Below are 19,753 nucleotides of genomic sequence, written 5' to 3'. Positions count from 1 at the left end.
GTGTGTTAGCTGTAGCACATAGCATCGTACGCAGGGCTAGGGGTCAACATGGGGTCGCAGCCATGTTGCCTCAAAACTTATTTCTGTCTGCACTCAAAACTCAAAAATGTCGCATATGAACCTGAAAAATCGATGTAATTTTGTCAAACTTCGGCGAAATTTCAGCCTATAGACAAAATTTCATCTAGGTAAGGTAAATTTACTGAATTTGATCGACAAATAATCCTGAGCGTGAACGTGACAGCTCGCCTTCTCCGGGAAGTCATGCATCCGGCCACAGTCGCTCGAGAGCTATTCAGCTCTGGGACTATTCGCCCCATAGACGAGTATACAGAAGCGAGAAATACCTCGCTTCTGTATACTCGTCTATGGGGCGAATAGTCCCAGAGCTGAATAGCTCTCAAGCGACTGTGATCCGGCCAGCTGCCCATATGGCCGGGTGCATGAGATTGTTTTCAAGCGACGGCGGCAGACCGTACGGGCTCTGGATATGAACCTACGCCGGTGGTAATAACTGTTGCGTTGTTTTTAATCACCACGGACGAAGTCCGAGGGGACTTATAGGTTTGGTCATGTCCGTGCGTCCGTCCGTCCGTTCACGCCTACAGTACCCAACCCCATACAGATGCACGTCGATTTGTTTCACAATGCTATCAATTTGGCCGTGTTAGAGGACTTTTTAGTTTACACCTCCATAGACTCCCATGTATAGGCAGTTCTCCATAGACTCGCATGTATGATGCCAAGAAAAATAAAAATTTAGTTTCTCATCGTATTCATATTGCCTAAGGATGCAGTGACACAGTTTTTTTGTCCCCACGGATAAAGTCCAGGGGGCTTATAGATTGGCTCATATCCGTCAGTGAGTGCATCAGTGAGTCCATCGGTTCACGCAGATATCTCAGACATTTTGACAAAATATCATGTGACCTTGGTGACCTTTGACCTCAAATATACATTATTGTCCATGACTCAGTAACCACAAGTGCTAAACCTTTCATATTTGGTATGATGGGACACCTTATGATGCCACATATTGTACACCATTAATTATGTGCATATCTAATTATGAGCGAGCCAATAGAGCAAGAGGTCTGATTTCTGGTATATAGGGATAAGTTAACAATATAATTTGTTTGACAAAACTTCACGTGACCTCAATGACCTTTGACCTCAAATATACATATTTGTCCACAACTCAGTAACCACAAGTGCTACACCCTTCATATTTGGTATGAAAGGACACCTTATGACACCATATATTGTACCTCATTAATTATGTGCATATCTTATTTTGAGCGAGCCAATAGAGCTAGAGGTCTGATTTTTGGTATATAGGAATAACTTAGCAATACAATTATTTGGACAAATATATATATTTGAGGTCAAAGGTCATTGAGGTCACGTCACAGTTTTGCTACATCCTTCATATTTGGTACGATAAGACACCTTATGACACCACATATTGTACCTCATTAATTATGCGCATATATAATTTTGAGCGCGCCAATAGAGCTAGAGGTCTGATTTTGGTATATAGGATAACTTAGCAATACAATTATTTTGACAAAATGTCACGTGACCTCATGACCTTTGACCTCAAATAGATATATTTGTCCACAACTCAGTAACCACAAGTGCTACACCCTTCATAAATGGTATGATGGGACACCTTATGACACCACATATTGTACCTCATTAATTATGCGCATATCTAATTCTGAGCAAGCCAATAGAGCTGGATGTCCGATTTTTGGTATATAGGGATAACTATAGGGTAGAAATCTAAATATGCCCATCTAAATATTAGACATCTACCATCGAGAACAAAAGAAATTTGCTGTAATTTGAATATTTAAGGAGTTTAAGCAATTCCCGCTATAAATAAAGAACCCCTGCCTCAAACTCCACAAAAGTTGCTAGACATATTTTGCCGTTGTCATGCCATTGCTTCGTTTAATAACCAGTTAATCAAATGCCTCATTGACAGGAGGAAATTCAAGACCATATTTGAATAGTAGTATATATTGTCCTCAAAATTACTCTATCACGGCCCAAGTACTCATTGCCTTCAGCAATACTGCCTTGTTAGTTTGAAATTAAGCAAATTTTACAATTTACATTTCCTGGACGATATAAAACCTAATCGATGTTTTAATATTGATTTATCCCCATTAAGTTTTATACCAATATTAAGGGGATTATCTTGTTTTCTAAGAATGTATTGTTTATGGTACTTTGTTGTTTTGTTTCCGACTAGCGGTGAATATGTTCCCCCTAACCCATTCCTATTTTACTACTGATGGCGTGACAGCCCCATACATTTAATGGGCCGATATAAAATCTAATCGATGTTTGAATATTGATTTATCCCCATTAAGTTGTATACCAAAGGTAAGGGAATTAACTGGGCTTTCTCAGAATGTATTGTTTGGTACTTTGTTGTTTTTGTTTCCGACTAGCGGTAAATATGTTACCCATTCCTATTTTACTAGTGAGGGCGTGACAGCCCCATACAAAATAAGTCGTTACAGTCTTAAACACCATCAGTTAAATGGAATATAAGCAGATTATGACAGCTGAGAATACTAGCTAACAGAAAATCATAGTGGGTAAAATGCCTTAGAGGGGATTATTTCGATACCTGGCCAACGGACTAACTGTTTTGTTCATATTGTTCAAAAACATCACTTGAAATTGACACACACTGAAAGGCATAAGCTTTGTAACTGTCAAATATGTGACTTTTCCCAACAAAACTATACATTTTTGGAAAGGCCTATTTCAGAGCTTTCAACGGTATAACATTTATATGGTTTTCATAATTCATGGTTCGAGGCAGAAAGGAAAACATTATCCCTACCCCGTATGTTGTAATTTCGTTCTTAAAAAATCACTTAAATCGACACAAATTGAAAGGTTTAAGCTTTGTAACTTTTAAATATGCACCTTTTTACCATAAATCTATATATTTTTAGAAACGTCTAATGCATCAATTTCAAAAAATGTAGCATTTATATGGTTTCATCATTCATGATTCGAAACAGAAAGGAGACATTACCCCTACCCCTTATGTTCACACGGATATACGGCATACCGCGTAATAAGAAAACAAGCTCATGCACCCCACTAAATCTCAAGACACATACTTTTAACGTTGTTTTTCTTGTTTATTGCACCGAGTCCTTCCAAAAAATATAAATACCTCATGAAAAATTGTTTGGAGGAACGGGAATTTAATTATTGGGTGTGAAATTTAGCAAATTTTACGATTTACGGTGAATGGCGGATATAAAGTCTAAACGACGTTCGAATATTAATTTATCCCTATTAAGTTATACATCAATGAAAAGTCCATGATCTTGGCTTTTTAAATTTGTAACGTTTATAGTATTGTATTGTTTCTGTTTCCTTCGAGCGGTAAATACGTGACCCTATAGTTTTCAAAGTTGAATTTCTCGATGTCAAATTCACTTCAATTGCTCCTTGATAGTCAATGTAGAATGGAAAAATTCACAAAGAGAGAGGCTTGTTGCCACGGACAAGTAACTTTTGGCTTATTGACCTGAAAAATAAGTGAGTGTTCATCGATAATTCAAGACTGGATTCGTTGACACCAAACTTGCGTCGTGACTTTCATTGCATGCAGTCTTTCCACAATGCCACTCATTGAGTCTGAACTGAACATGGAAGAGTACGGTTTTGTAGAAGTCCTGTTTTTTGTGTTGATTTCGCTACCGTACTTCATTTTTATGGTGTTATAAACCTTGATACAAAGCATAAAAACTTCAGTTTTTCTCCATCTTTCGATCGTACAGAGATACTATGTGACAGGAAAACCGTGTCTAGTTCATTAGGGCAATGATCTTGTGAACATACGTTCAACAACTGAACAGCTTTTCATATGCAAAATCAGCGTACGGTAATCAACCAGTGGTATTGTTTAAATAGCATTTTATTGAAAGGCATTCTATAGTACCATTGTTTTCATCAATTCTTCATGCAATTTTATGAACTGCCTGACCTCAAAAGTGTCATAGACATTCATGTTGATTGTTCAAAGCATTGAACTGCAAGTGCCGGTCGGTCACTTGTCAATGCTGGTCGGAAATTCTGAGTGCCGGACGGGCCGACCAGCGCCGACCGGCGTTGGGAGAACCCTGCATTGTTGAAATCCAACATGGCGGCCAAGATGGCGCCAAATGAAAGCCATGGGACACTATTGATTTGGGAACATCAAAATTCATTAAATAGACCCTTAGGATTACAAAAATGTAGGTTAAAAAATACATCCGTGGAGCTTCCGACTAGACTATATGTACCTTCCGACTAGACTATATGTACGACAGCGGTGGAATAATAACCAGTGCGCGGCATTTTTGACATCGCGATCGGCCCTGAACCCCCTCCTTGCCGGGAGTCCACATGACGACGTCACCGAGTGAACACACTCGCAAGTGAGCTCTGCAAAGACCTTTTGTGTTATGGGCATTCTACATCCATGTTGAGGTAATTTTTCAATTGGACGCTTTAGTTTAGGCTTGTGAACAGGTATCCTGAAGATGAGCGTTGATATTGAGCAATACAGGGCAAAAATTGGGATATTTGCCGGCAGAGACCCAGCCCGCCAACGGAAGTTACCAAAGATGGCCACCCTGCGAATTCCATTGTTCAACTGCAAGGTGTTACTCACAGTAAGGCTATGCTTATTGAGTTTACTTGTGCTAGGCGGGAATGTTGAAAAGAATCCAGGCCCACCAAAGCTACGCTCAGAGACACAGGAGGCGCCAACGAAAGAAGACGTGGCAGGCATTGTGGAAAAATTGAATTTGCTGATCCGTGACACTCAAGCCATAAATGTTAAACTCGACTGTGTGCAAACTAGAATGAACAATATTGAGGACGAAATGCATGAACTCAAAGAGTTTGCAAACCAGAACAGAGACAACTAAATTCATTGGAAGAGAAACAGAAATGTCTCGGCGATATTCATGACTCCATAGAACAGTTGAAACGAGAAAATCAGAAACTTCGCAGAGATAAGGACAATTTAGAACACAAGAGTCGGAGAAACAACCTTGTATTTTACGGAGTGAAACAGGATAGTCCAAACCAGACATGGGAAGAGTCAGAAAAAAAGATAAAATCTCTTCTAGAAAATGAGCTGAGTATGACAGAAGACATTGAATTTGAAAGATGCCACCGACTCAAGAATGCACGTGCTACCAGAGGACCCTTGCCAATTATTGCAATGCTGTCCAAATTCAAAGACAAAGGTAAAGTCCTGAAAAGTAAAGTGCTCATAAACTACGTGGCACAAATATCAGTATCGGTGAAGATTTTTCAAAGAGAATTAGAAATGTACGATCAAAACAAATCGCCTACCGCAAATCTCTAACAGACAGCAATAAATCTTTGAAAACCTTCGTTCGCTACGATAAACTGATTTGATAGATGAAAGTGGAAGAAGATCTGAGTTTATAGTGAACGAATCAACGGGCCAAGTAGTACAAGCTCATAACCAACAATTCTCTCCATAGGAGTGTGGCCGAAGCCCTGAGCTCGAGGAAAAAGAACTTTCATTGCTATTCTGGAACATTAGAGGTCTAAAGGCTAAGAAAAATGACAAGGACTTTATTTCTATTTGCAAAAACTACGACATTGTTGGTTTGTTAGAAACGTTCTGTACAGAACGTGATAATATTGAGTTTTTAGAAAATTACAAAGTGTTAAGTTACCATGCTTCCAGACATAGCCATAGAGGACGCCCAAGTGGTGGTGTTGCTCTTTATATCAGAAATGAACTTGTTACGAAGGTTAAAAAATTGCCTAGTGACCTTGAAAATTGTATTTTCGTTCAACTTGACAAATCTCTTTTCAAACACCATAGGGATGTGATCCTTGGATGCTGCTATTTCAGACCCGACAGTTTGTTAGATAAATTTGATGCCTTAGAGTCGTTCTTAATCAATTTTTGTAATTTGTATCCAGAATCACTATTTATGTTGGGTGGAGATTTTAATGCGCGTACAGGAACAAAAGATGACTACATTGCTGATGATTCTACGTGCTATCTGCCCTTTGATAACTTGCAATACATTTCAGATGATTTTAAAATGGATAGGAATTCGAAAGATGATGAGGTCAATGCAGCTGGGAGCGCTCTTTTGCAGTTGTGTAAATGCTTTGATATACATATTGCTAATGGTAGACTGTTCGATGACACAGCTGGCAACATTACATGTGTAACTGCTAACGGTTGCAGTATTGTTGATTACGTTATTTTGTCATCTGAGTTATTCAAGCACATGACGTATTTCAATATCATTCCCAGAGCTGAATCAGACCAATTTCCACTCGCCTGCAAACTGGTTTCGTCTTCTACTAATTTGCATAAGAATCAATCTTCACATTCCGCTAAAACTGAAAGCGCTGCGCGTTTCCTCTGGACAGACAGCTGTAAAGATTCATTTAATCAGAATATGCTGTCAAGAACTCCTCAGATATTGATCTCTGAGGCAAAGGATGCATTGCCGAATGTCAGTCTTGCCATTTCCAGATTAAATGATGCCTTGAAACTAGCTGGATCTGACGGTCAATGTAAAAACCGGGATTACAATTAAAAAGGTAGCCAACCTCCATGGTATGGGCACAGTGCGTGGAGTTAAAACGTTGTATGTATGAAAACTCAAGTGTTTCAGAATGTGGGTACAGATGTGGCGTTACAGGAATATAAACAGACCAAGAAAGAATTTAGAAATACCTGTAGAGAAAGTAAGCTAAATTATCAAACAAGTATAAGAGCCCTATTAAATGAAGCATCGTCTAAAGGGCCTAAAGACTTCTGGCCAGTCCTTAAAAAAATTGTCCATAAACGTGAAAGTGTGAGTAACGAAATAGATATCCAAGACTGGTACAACCATTTTCGTAACTTATTTAATAGGTCCTGTGATTGTGCTTCGAATAGCAATGATGCAAGCTCAAAAGATGAGGAGATTAGTGCTTTCCTTGCCAATACTGACAGGCAAGTAGGGGAAGAAATCCCCGTCAGTGATCACAGTACACATATTAATTCTCCAATTACAGAACCGGAAATATTGTACAGTCTAAAAACTTGAAAGAAGGGAAATCTCAGGGAACGGATGGGATCCCAAATGAATTTTACAAATACTCAGGACGTATAATACTCCCACTCTTGGTTGAGATCTTCAATTATATTTTTGATTAGGTTACATTTCCAACAGAATGGACCAGCGCCATCATAACACCACTTTTTAAAAAGGGTTTAAGAAGTGATGTAAACAAATACAGTGGGATTTCTCTCTTAAATTCATTAGGCAAAATTTTCACCACTGTTTTCAACAATCATCTTACAAAATGGTCAGGGTCAAATAATGTAATTTCAGACTGTCAAGCTGGTTTCCGTAAAGGACATAGTACTTTTGATAACATTTTCGTACTTCATGCCACGATTCAAAATATCTAAGCTACAGTCGGGGGAAATTTAATGCTTTGTTCGTCGATTTCTCAAAGGCTTTCGACAAGGTGGATCATTCACTTTTACTGTACAAATTAAAATCACTTGGTATTGATGGGAAAATGTATCGTGTTCTGTACTCTATTTATGGGAATGTTAAAGCATGTGTAAGGGCAAAAAATGTTACATCAGATTATTTTAACTGCCCTACAGGTGTACGACAAGGCTGTATTTTGAGTCCTTTATTGTTTTCTTTTTTCATTGAAGAACTGAATTGTATGTTTTCCAAATCCAGTCGTATAGGCATTCAATTAACACAGGATATTTTTGACTTATTTGCTCTGTTATATGCAGACGACATTGTAATTTTTGTGGATTCCATTGGAAACTTACAATTTCTTATAAATATATTGAAAACGTTTTGTGAAAGGTGGAAAATGGAAGTGAACTTAGATAAGACCAAGATTATGATATTTCGTAAAGGTGGGAGAAGAGCAAAGGGAGAAAAATGGTATTTTGGGAGCACTATTATAGAAGTGGTAACATATTATAAGTATTTGGGGTTAGTATTCTCATCAAGAAACATATGGTCCAAAGCTGTCTGTACTTTAGCTGGGCAAGCTAGCAAAGCTATGTATAGCTTAATTGCGGCAAGCAGAAAAATTGGTAATTTTTCATTCGAATCCCATTTTAAAGTATTTGATTCTATGATTTTACCAATTCTAAGTTATAGAGCAGAAATATGGGGCTTCCAATATTTTGACGAAATTGAAAAGGTACAAAGAAAATGGTGCAGACATTTGCTTTCTGTATCTTCAAGTACTTGTAATGAGGCTGTCATTGGAGAATGTGGGCGTGTACCATTTTTGTTACCACCTTACGCAGATGTATTTCGTACTGGCTCAAATAGTATAGAAATGCCACCTACCAGACTACCTCGACAAGCTTACAATATGCTCTTCAATTTAGACAACTTTGGCAGACACAATTGGGCGACATCCGTCAAAAATATTCTTCTTTCGTACGGGGTTTGGTCACGCTTGGTACTTCAAGAAGTTGGCAACAAGAAAGTTTTTCTGTCAAATTTTACCGTTAGAGTAACAGATGTTTGCAAACAAATTTGGTCTACCAACGTAACAAATAAACCAAAGTTACGCACTTATAACACCTTTAAGAGTCTGTTAGAACCAGAGAAATATCTTCTCTTTAAGCTGCCACTGTAAATATATTCAGTCATTTGCTAGACTTAGAAGTTCATGTCATTCTTTAGCAATTGAGGAAGGGCGACATCTGGAATTGACCCCATTCATAGACGATGCAGTATTTGTAAAACACAAGATATTGAAGATGAATACCATTTTTTACTAATATGTCCACTTTACGCACGATTGAGGAATGAATATTTACCATCTGAGAGTTATGTTGTCCCGAACCTTTATAAATTCAAAAGACTTATGGATTCATCAGATACAGAAATTCTCACAAATCTGTGCAAATTTGTCCACAAAGCAATGGCACTGAGAAACGCAACTCTTGCGAATTTATCGTAAGAGATTGTTACTGTTATATTTTGTAATTTTCGTATTTACGACTCAAAATTTAAGAATGCTCTGTATATATATGTTAGTGTGGTTCTCCACTTGCATATGGGCCGGAGGCCTTTAAACGCAATAAACGCATTATTATTATTACCAAACTGTGTCGGCCCTTGGCCAACGCAGCATGTCCAAATTGGTTATTTTACATCGATCTGGGCCTAGCACCGGTGCTACACCGGCGCAAATTGGTCAATCTGAACGACACTTTTTATAATGCTAATTTTAACAGGAAACACCGCAGCATTAGTGCAGGGAAACGAAAAACCCGATTTTAAGAGGTTATTCAAATTTACTGTCACGTGGTTCTTATATAAACAATTGCCAAATAATACAAAACACAGTATTTGTCAATATCTATGCTTTCAGAAAATATATACTTTGATTGGGTTATGACTTAAATTCTCTGCAGAGTTCATTGATTGAAAGGCTTCAATACATGTCTTGGAATCCTGACCAAACTATATTGGAGGATAATTGTTCATAACATTTTCTATATATCACCTTGGGAATCCGCCCCAACAGTTGCGCTGTTCAGCACTCAGAGGTAACACCAACTATATTTTTTTCAAAATCATCCAATACGATGCGTAGACCAGATATCCCAGGAACATTAAATACTACTGATTTAATATATTTATTGTTTAATTTCGGAAATTCCTGACTTGCCTTAAGTAACGAGGAACTGAATTCGATTTGATATTACAGCAATACTTTGATATGACACGGCCTAGGCTCTTTAGCTGAGAAATGCCAGACAGCTTTTACTTGCCCTTTGCCATATTTATTTTAATCAGCACAGAATGAAATATGAGTATTACTCCCACGTGTCGTATTTACATTTAGAGAACAAAATATTTGATTTGGCAACATGTGACGTCAAAGAATATCCGTTTTTAATTTACTTAGTAAACACCGATCATCCGGGTATTGGCACCATAAATGGCCTTTTAAAAAACAACTCCCACCCGTTCAACGACTTATATGACCTAAGCATACAGTGTACATTCGTTTTGCTTTACTATTAAATGCCCTTAGTAAAGGTGAAAACGGTTGGTCATCACCAAATCCTATTATAGTCCAAACAAAAAATGTCGAAGCTATGTAAAAACTCTAAAAATCCTTCATTTCGGGGACTTGCATGGTTTTAATATCCAGCTCACAATTCATAGATTTCTGATAAGTATATGCATAATATTGATGTATTGTTGCATCGTTAAAACGCTTGCTTCTCTTTATCCATATCTTTTATGCTTAACTTTTTATAAATTTGATAGATCTCATTTTAATTGAGTAATAAATTGACTTCATACCACCTTTTTTATTTATGAATATTAATAATGACCTTTATTTTAACTTCAGGCCATATATAGTCTTTCTTCTGAGAGAAATAGTCTTATCGTTTATGACAGACTTAGTTGTTTGAACCTCGACTGCTGTTTACATATAGACATAGAATAAGGTCTGACTCTCTAAACCTCACTTAGTTGTGTGAATAACAGTTTTGTTGTCAACTGACTTGCTGAAATGACATGATTATTGCAAAACGAACGCCTGGTAATAATTCTTGCAATTACCAATGTCCTTCATATTTTGGAACCTATGGTATTTTATGAACATATTGACCACGGCCCAAATTGAGACACGTGTAATTAGAGCAAAACCTGACGAAAATATCTGTGTACAGGAGCATAGTTGAAGAGCAATGCTGGAGGTCATATTACAGGTTGACGTGCAGTTTTCTTCCGTGGTGCTGATACATGTCCCTGTAGGACTGACATTATTGGTCATTTCGGCAAAAGTGGAGTCAATCCAAACTCGACGATATAAATTATGGAACTGATCGCAATACAAACGATTTTTACATCAAAACAAAATAAAGCTGCTACGCATGATGATTCCTTCTGATATCAAATCTTAGACTAACCATGTTATATTTTAAAAAACAAATTAGCAATGTCGTCATATTCTCGGGTCATTAGTGTGAACCATCACACTAATAGGGCCAAATTTGCCGTCAATCATAAAAAGTTCACATCTAGGCTTTGTTCACTTAACTTACAGCCATCGATGCATGGCTTGTAGTCTCTGCTACAGTCTGCTACACAATTATAGTTTCTTTCACATGAGGATCTGTAAATTTGATCCAGGAGGACGGCTTCCCAACTGATATCTTCCGTGAATACGGTCGCCATTTTATCGTTATTTGCTTTCGTGGCAGTAGAAATGCCTGAAAAGGGTAGGAGGCTCCCCGGCAGGGTCTCCCTCTGCGTTTTCAAATCTCATGGAGAGCCGTTTTCTGACCAGCACGTTCAATGACAAAAGCAAATGAAAGAGTGTTGTTGATTGGCCTGGCCTTTTGAAGCCAATGACCGCCAAATTATGTAAATGCAGATGTTATTACCACAACAGCAGCATGTCCTTGGGCCGTGTGCAAATGCTGGCTGTCATAAACAAGTGACAAGTGACCGTTGAGACTTTGAAGTCTGATCGGCGAACAGCGAGAATTTCCGTTATCACTGGCGAGAGTCAGGCAGCAAAACACTTACCTCTATTTGGTGACGAGAACAAGACTGCAAGCCATAATAACGACTGAAGAGTCTCACCATTTAAAAAAACCCACTCTTTCACCCCTGCAACATATTCACTTGTAAAAAAATCACAGTTTCTGCATACTGTTCAGTCACTTAAAGGGAGGGTGTTGTCGGAACTCTGCTGTAAGTTTGCCAGGGACCCCTACGACCGATGTAAACACTGTATCTTGGTGAGGTTGGCGATTAATGAAAGTTAAAGCATGATTAAAATTCACATGTTGCAGTTATGTCGACGTAATCTATCTACATATCATGCATGAAATACATTGGTTGTAAACAAGAAAGTCTCACATGCGCACATTGCTCCATTGGGTTGTGGATTATGGGTACCTCATCTTGTAACAGGGTTCGCCTGTTAGATGAGTAGTAAATAAACTAGTCAAAAATCGGCCAAGAATTGCCAAATAGCGTAGTAAACAAGACTTTGGTGAATTAACTTGGCACATATCACCTTAATTAAAATTGAAATGTTTTCTTTTATTTTCCATAACTACTTCTTCTTTTGACAGCGAAACCACGAACCAGTTGGGATGTCTCACTTGGATAATAATAACAATAATAATGATAATAATATTTATTTCTTTAAAAACGCCTTCCATGAATGGAACATCTCAAGGCGCCTCAAAAAACACAATCAATGAACGAAAATTACCAGAGTAAAAAAAATTATAACTGAAAATCACAATTAAATAAAATGAAAAGACGGTCACTGATTCAAAACTATACAATGTCATTCTTAGAAAGATAGGTCTTGAGATTTGACTTAAAACATTAAAATTAGGAGACGTTCTGACCCCTAAGGGAGCCGTCATTATTTACGGCCTGGGGGGGGGGTCGGAGGAATTGCTTTCGAAACTCCAAAATTTCGAGTAACCCCCCTGCCAACCATGACGTGTTTGAGTAACCCCCCCCCTCTCTGCTACAGAAAATTTGAGTGACCCCCCCTCCCCCCCCCCCAAATAAAATTGGGAAAGTTAAATTACAGTAAAATGGATTGCTGCTGCGACAGGCCCTGTACAGACCCTGATTAAACCCTGTTGTATAGGTCTTTGTCGGAAGGAGGTTCCAATTGCTGTGGCAGGGGCTGATGTACAGGTCTGTATCCAGTGCTCTGGTGACATGCAGTTATTCTGTAGGATTTTTTCAAGAGGGGGAAGATGTGGTGCGAAAGCACCACAAGAGACCGCATAAGCGGTCGCGGGGGGGAGGTCAGGAGGGGGGTGTCCCCCTCCTCCATTGGAGCTTTTGAAAAGTAAAGATTAAAATGATGTTATTTGATGGCACTTGGGGAGTATTTTTTTCGTATAAAAAACTCAAAGGAAAATAAATCTGAGACAGTATTCCAAAACTTATATTTCAGTTCATTGATTTCAACTATATTTTTTGAAACCGAAAAAATAGCGACAGACATACATTTATTCACATTTATTATTTATTATTATTTTCCTGCAATAAAAGATGGGTTTGTTGTCAAGGCATTCAACTGGTTTTAAACTTTATAGCATCAGAATAAGCTTGCTTTACACATTTTCCCCTATCGGTAACCTATACAATGTAGAATATAGAAAGCAGACGTTTCTCATTAATGATCAGGCAAGTATATCAATCTTTAATCAGGAAATACTGAAAAATGTACTCAGTACTAGCCTCTAACATAAGGCTTGCCACGTCGAATAGCTGATCATTCTCTTCTGAAGATCACAATAACGTGAAACACATAGTGTAATGAGATTTTAATTTCTACTTGAAACCACCTGTATTATGATTTATATATATATATATATATATATATATATATATATATATATATATATATATATATATATATATATAATATATATGTATTATGTGTGTGTGTGTACACAAATACCGGGTATGAATACATATCTTTACTATTATTGTTGTATTAATTCGTAACTCCACTAAATGCTTCAATACATGTCAACAAAATTGAGTAGCCCCCCCCTTCTTGTTCTCCACTTTTGAGCAACCCCCCTTGTAGCTTTCGATTTTTGAGTGACCCCCCCCCCCTCAGATTCCTCCGACCCCCCCAGGCCATAAATAATGACGGCTCCCTAAAGGCAGTTTGTTCCACAACCGTGGGGCACAGACAGCAAAAGATCGCTCACCACAGTATACTGTGTTACAAATCGGTTGATGCAAAGTCATTACCCCTTCAGTAATTGAACGCAGCAAACGGACAAGAGTGCGAACATTTAATAAATCCGTTAAATAGACAGGTGCCATACCATGAACAACTTCATATGTCAAATATAGAATTTTGAATTCTGTCCTCTTATATACAGGAAGCCAGTGCAAACTAGACAGTATTGGCGTAATGTGCTCTGTCTTTTTGGTTCTAGTGATAAACCGTGCCGCAGAGTTCTGAAGTAGTTGAAGTTTTTTTCATTTGAAGACTAGGGAGACCATACAATAAACTGTTACAATATTCAAGTCAAGAGAAAGTACTAGGAACAGTATGGGAGCCTGAAGAAGAAGTTTTCAGTTTCAAAGTCAGCATGAACTTACACAGATATGTAGCAAATCAAGAAGATTCTGGTAATCCGAAACTGACCAAGAGAAGAGTTCTTAGTCAAGTTGCACGCATTTTTGACCCCATAGGCTTTGAAACAGTATTCCTGATCCGTGCAAAGATAGGTATGCAGCATTTATGGTTACAAGGCATAGACTGGGACCAAGAATTATCTCAGCCAATGCAACATCAGTGGATGAAGCTATTCCAAGAAATGAGTGAACTGAATAGTGTAAGCTTCAGCAGATGTCTCACACCAGCTGATGCCACCAGAGATCCGATTCTGTGTATATTTTCTGATGCATCTGAAGAAGCCTTCGGAGCCTGTGCATCTTTCAGATGGCAACTGATTGATGGTACATATGATGTCAGATTCATTGCAGCAAAATCACGTGTAGCACCGTTGAAGAAACTGACAACTCCGAGACTTGAACTACAAGCAGCAGTCATAGCAAGTTGTTTGTATAAGACAATCACTGAACAAACCAGACTTGAGATCAGTAAGCCGATATTTCTGACAGATAGCAGCATAGTATTGGCATGGATTCAGAAACCAGCAAGAAGATTCAAGCCATTTGTATCTAACAGGGTTGGAGAAATCCAGAGCACTACAGATCCGTCACACTGGCGACACATACCAGGAGAATTCAATGTTGGTGATGATGTGTCACGTGGTATATCTGTCAAGCAGTTAACTGAACGATGGCAGCATGGCCCAGAGTTCCTGTATTCACCCGAGTCTGAATGGCCACAAGATACTTCCTGTCCAGACCGAACTGAGCTAGTAAAAGAAGAATGTACAACTTAGCAGATTCTTATCACACAAGAGAGCTCAGAAATTCTCGATTGTACTAGATTTTCGTCATGGATGACACTGATCAGAGTAACCACATATGTCCTGAGATTCATTGACAATCTACGCGGCAAGCAACAAAACAGAGCACCGATGAAAAAAGGTCCACTGTCACCGAATGAACTCAAGGATGCAGAAACGTACTGGATAACCAGAGCACAGAGAAGTCTCCATGAACGCCTTGCTGCAGGAGAATTCAAGACACTGAGTCCATTCACAGGTAAAGGAATAATCAGAGTTGGAGGTCGAGTAAATGCTTCATTCATGTCATATGACAGCAGCCATCCAGCTTTGTTACCGAACCGACATCACATATCACTACTGATTACGCAATACATGCACCAGTACGGACACACTGGTATTGCAGCTGCAGTAGCGAAAACGAGAAGGAAATACTGGATCTTGAAAGCCCACAGACTAGCCAATACTATAAAGTTCAGATGTGTATTCTGCAGAGAAAGAGACAAGAAAAGTGAAACACAGTTCATGGGAGATCTACAACAGCAAAGATTTGCACCATATACACAACCATTCAATTACACAGCTTGTGATTACTTTGGACCGAATAAAGTAAAGATCAGCCACAATAAGACCACCATGGAGTGATCTTCACCTGTCTGCACACCAGAGCCGTTCACTTAGAACTAGCTGTAGATTACTCAACCATAGAGTTTTTCAAGTACTCCGCCGGTTTTTCACGATCCGAGGATATCCAGCAATGATGACCAGTGATAATGGAAGTCAGTTAGTAGGAGCAGAACAAGAACTCAGACGTAGAGTGCAGGGATGGGATAAAGAGAAGTTACAAGAGTTCTGTGCAGATAAAGGTATGAAATGGAAATTTACCACGCCTGCAACCCCACATCAGAATGGATGTGCAGAATCACTTGTAAAGACATGCAAAGCAACACCAGTCAATTGGAAACCGTTCGAGTTGTACACTGTATTACTTGAAGTAGCCAATCTCTTATCACCCAGAGACCATAGGGAGAATTCCAAATGATCCTGATGATGGAGCATATTTATGCCAAAATGATATCCTGTTAGGTCGAGCATCAACAGCCATACCACAAGGACCATTTCGAGAGACAAAGAACCCAAGACACAGTGTAGAATTTGTGCAGAAGACCATAGATTCATTTTGGAAGCAATGGAGTAGAGATGTATTACCGCATTTGGTACCGCGCAGAGAATGGAAAGTAGAAAGATGCAGTGTATATATCAATGACATTGTAATAGTATCTGACTCTCATGCAATCCGAGGTAAATGGCATATTGGTCGTATTCTTGAAGTTCATCCTGGACAAGATGGTAAAGTACGTACTGTGCAGGTCAAAACAGCCACGGAATGTACAAGAGACCAGTCACGAAGATTGCAGTTACTTACCCTGAGAAAGGTTATTAGATGAGCCCAATTGCCTCACCGAGGGGGAGAAAAATGGTACGTTGAGAAATAGACATGTAGGTACATGAAGCCCGCTCTCACGCTGAGACAGTATGATTCTTTTGTTTACTACTATTGGCTTTGCCGCCATTTCTGTTTACAGTTGTAACACTGCGCTGTACACTGTACGGACGATGTTCCAGTGAAATCAGCAATTTTCCTGTCTGTTTGCCAAATAACTGTTCAAAGGTTTTCAGTAGAGTCTTGCAAAGAAGTAAGAACTTCTTTATTTATACTGTTATTAAGCCGTTTATATATTTTCAGTCAGTAATTTGACGTTTTGATGCATACTTGCCAAAACCATGTGTAATTCAGCATACAACGCGGAAAACGCACAATCGCCTGTGAACGCTGAGAGAAACTCTGCTGTGTCACTAAATTTAGACTTTAGATTTGAGAGATTTACCGGACACTAAACGCCGAACAGTTTACTGATGTTTATGAGAGCGTTTTGTATTGCAACTCAAGGTTAGGCCTATGTTGTGTTCAGTTGTTGGAAACTTACTGGGACGTTGTATACGTTAATGTTACTGTTTACAGATCGAATAAATAACTAATTATACGGTTTTCAAGTCTGCTGCCTGTTTTTGTGTTCACATCCCCTGCGGGTCGCAATGGTATTCCGTCGTAACAAGTTTAGGCGTCTGCTTTACCGATATCATCGAAAATAAGAAAAACAAGAGCCTGGTTGCAGTAATGAAAGCGTGCGATAGGGGTAGTTCACGACTTCCCCCTTTGTGTTTTTTATAGTTGTTGATAGAACCAATCAAAGCACAACCTACGTCAAGTCAGAAAAATGACATTGACACGTTTTCGGCATGCCCCTTGCAAAATCATGGTATATGACAAATATGTGCCAACCAGCAGTTGAAAGAGCTAGGGGTAGGGGCATTGCAGACCTGTCTAATTCCAAACGTGTTTAGAAGACCCTACCTTAATCTCTTTATTACCCTTAAAAGTAAAAGTAATCATTCGTAAAGAAAGCCGGCGACAAGTTTGAGAAATGTCTCTTTGTTATGATCACAGTGGCGAAGGTGAACCCTGTGATATTGGTTGGTATTTCCAGTAAAATTCATCTGTAAATTAAGGGTCCTAACTGATAATCTCTGCGGGTTTTTTTTTCGAAAGATAAGAAAGTAAAGTTAAATAACACAATAAATGGTGTGTGATCACGCTATGCTACAGCAGGAAAGCCGTCGTCTTCCGCCTCCTTTCGTTTCTAAATTTTAATTTCTATGTGGTTTCATTTTAAAATGTTTATAAACTTAATTAAATTCATAATATTCTACTAAGAGAAGTTTTTTTGATATTAGGATCTCGCGATCGTTACCGTTTCAGTAATTTACGATATTTTGCGTCACGCCTTTGTTCTTCTTACAACTTATTGTAAATGCCCACCTCATTCTTTGTTACTACATGTACTTAGCGAATACCACATGTTAACAGGTGACGTCATTATATATATATATATATATATATATATATATATATATATATATATATATATATATATATATATATATATATATATATATATATATATATATATATTGAAGTATACAAATGTCCTCGAGGGAAATTACAGTGCTCAATGCAAAAAGCAGAGCGTTATAAATAAACAGATTACTTCAAGTACGATGTAGTCTTTGCATATCAGAAAAGCTGCATATTATCAATGCTGACAAATCTACACTGTTAAACAAACGCTCTGAGTTGGTTTCAAAATGTCGCCACCAAAACAAATATTATTTATCGAATTTTAACACTACCTACAAATAGAATGGTTCGTCCCGATCATATATGTAAGAGTGTCGAGCTAGTAATCCTTTCACTCTATCTGAGGATTGCAAGATGCATGAAACTTAAGTAATAGATTTCATTACTTTGTACTTGAAGTAATCTGTTTATATATATATATATATATATATATATATATATATATATATATATATATATATATATATATATATATATATATATATATATATATATATATATATATATATATATATATACATAACTGAGTTGATCAGGATAATCTAAAATATTACATTTCCACTACAAATTTGTTTCGTATAGGCTGCAGAGCCGCCTATATACATATTTAGCTCTACTCTAGTATTGAGCACTCTACTCCAGCTGATCTTGAATTAAACAAGTATATATATATATATATATATATATATATATATATATATATTATATATATATATATATATATATATATATATATTTATATATATTTCCCATCGTATTTTTCTCTGTTTGACGTCATCGTTACCAAATCAACATTTGAACGGCGAAATTTCAACCTTATAACTTTCGTAAAACAAGAAAATTGGTAGTTTTCGAAAAGCATTCTGCCATTGTCCGTGGTATATTCTTGTGGCACCTCGTCTGAGTACCAACGTCAATTAGCATTTGAATCTGATTTTTTTTTAATTTGTTTTACGAAAGTTATAAGGTAAAGTATGGACCAGAATACAGTAATATGGTAAATGACAGCATGCCTCTGGTTGAAATTTCGCCGTTCAAATGTTGATTTGGTAATATTTTGGCAAGTAAAGTTGACTTATACGGATTAGAGGATGGAGCAAGTTGCAACCATTGAGTGTATGTAGATAGAGTACTTTTCGCTAGGCTGGCCAACTTTGGTAGGAGTTCAACATTGCCAATGGCACTTCATAAGGGACGATTCAGAATTTACTTCCAGGGGGGGTGGAGGATTTTCTATTTTCTCGGTGATTTTTTCCATGCCCCCCCCTAGTAAATTATAGAAAATATCTATGGCCCCCCTCATCTTTCCTGTTTTTTTTCCATGGCCCCCCCTAATATATACATGCATGCTTATACATTATAGACATATCCAGTCTAACAAGTTGCAGGACTGTAGTGGACATTTAATCGATGATATAACAAATCATTTCAGGGTTATATGACTATAAAAAGAATGATTTGCAGGGACTGCAAGTGGCACACTTTTGGAAAGGGTAGCAATAAACATATCTGGTTGTAAATTTCTGAAGAAAAGTTAATTACTAAATATGAATACTTTTTTCGTTATGTCTCACTGATACATATGATGCACACAAAGACAAGCAAAGATGTCAGTTAGAAATGGTGAACAGAAAATCAGAGGAGCAGATAATTGGCAAAGTGATATATATCTTGAAGTTTAATGGTACATCTCATTTGCAGATATCCAGATATTTCTGGAAAGTGAGATGTACATGTTCATGCACACGTTCAGCATACAT

General features: G+C 37.8%; 2 protein-coding genes across 2 annotated transcripts; both read left to right on the top strand.

Annotated features, from left to right (window-relative positions):
• Positions 1-14,185: 14,185 nt before the first annotated feature.
• LOC139144489 (uncharacterized) lies at positions 14,186-15,007 on the top strand. Its single transcript, XM_070715188.1, has one exon. The coding sequence runs from the start codon at positions 14,186-14,188 to the stop codon at positions 15,005-15,007; it is 822 nt and encodes a 273-aa protein (XP_070571289.1).
• Positions 15,008-15,067: 60 nt separating this feature from the next.
• LOC139144488 (uncharacterized) lies at positions 15,068-15,658 on the top strand. Its single transcript, XM_070715187.1, has one exon. It carries the CDS (start codon positions 15,068-15,070, stop codon positions 15,656-15,658), a length of 591 nt encoding a protein of 196 aa, XP_070571288.1.
• Positions 15,659-19,753: the final 4,095 nt, after the last annotated feature.

Source organism: Ptychodera flava, chromosome 11, assembly GCF_041260155.1.
Source record: "Ptychodera flava strain L36383 chromosome 11, AS_Pfla_20210202, whole genome shotgun sequence".
Taxonomy (NCBI): Eukaryota; Metazoa; Hemichordata; class Enteropneusta; family Ptychoderidae; genus Ptychodera; species Ptychodera flava.
Note: the sequence above shows the minus strand (reverse complement) of the source record. Positions and strands in the feature narration are given on the sequence as shown.

What these genes read in the sequence shown, in the direction of transcription:
- LOC139144489 (XM_070715188.1), top strand. Translation starts at nt 14,186, where the DNA reads ATGAACTTACACAGATATGTAGCAAATCAAGAAGATTCTGGTAATCCG.
- LOC139144488 (XM_070715187.1), top strand. Translation starts at nt 15,068, where the DNA reads ATGACACTGATCAGAGTAACCACATATGTCCTGAGATTCATTGACAAT.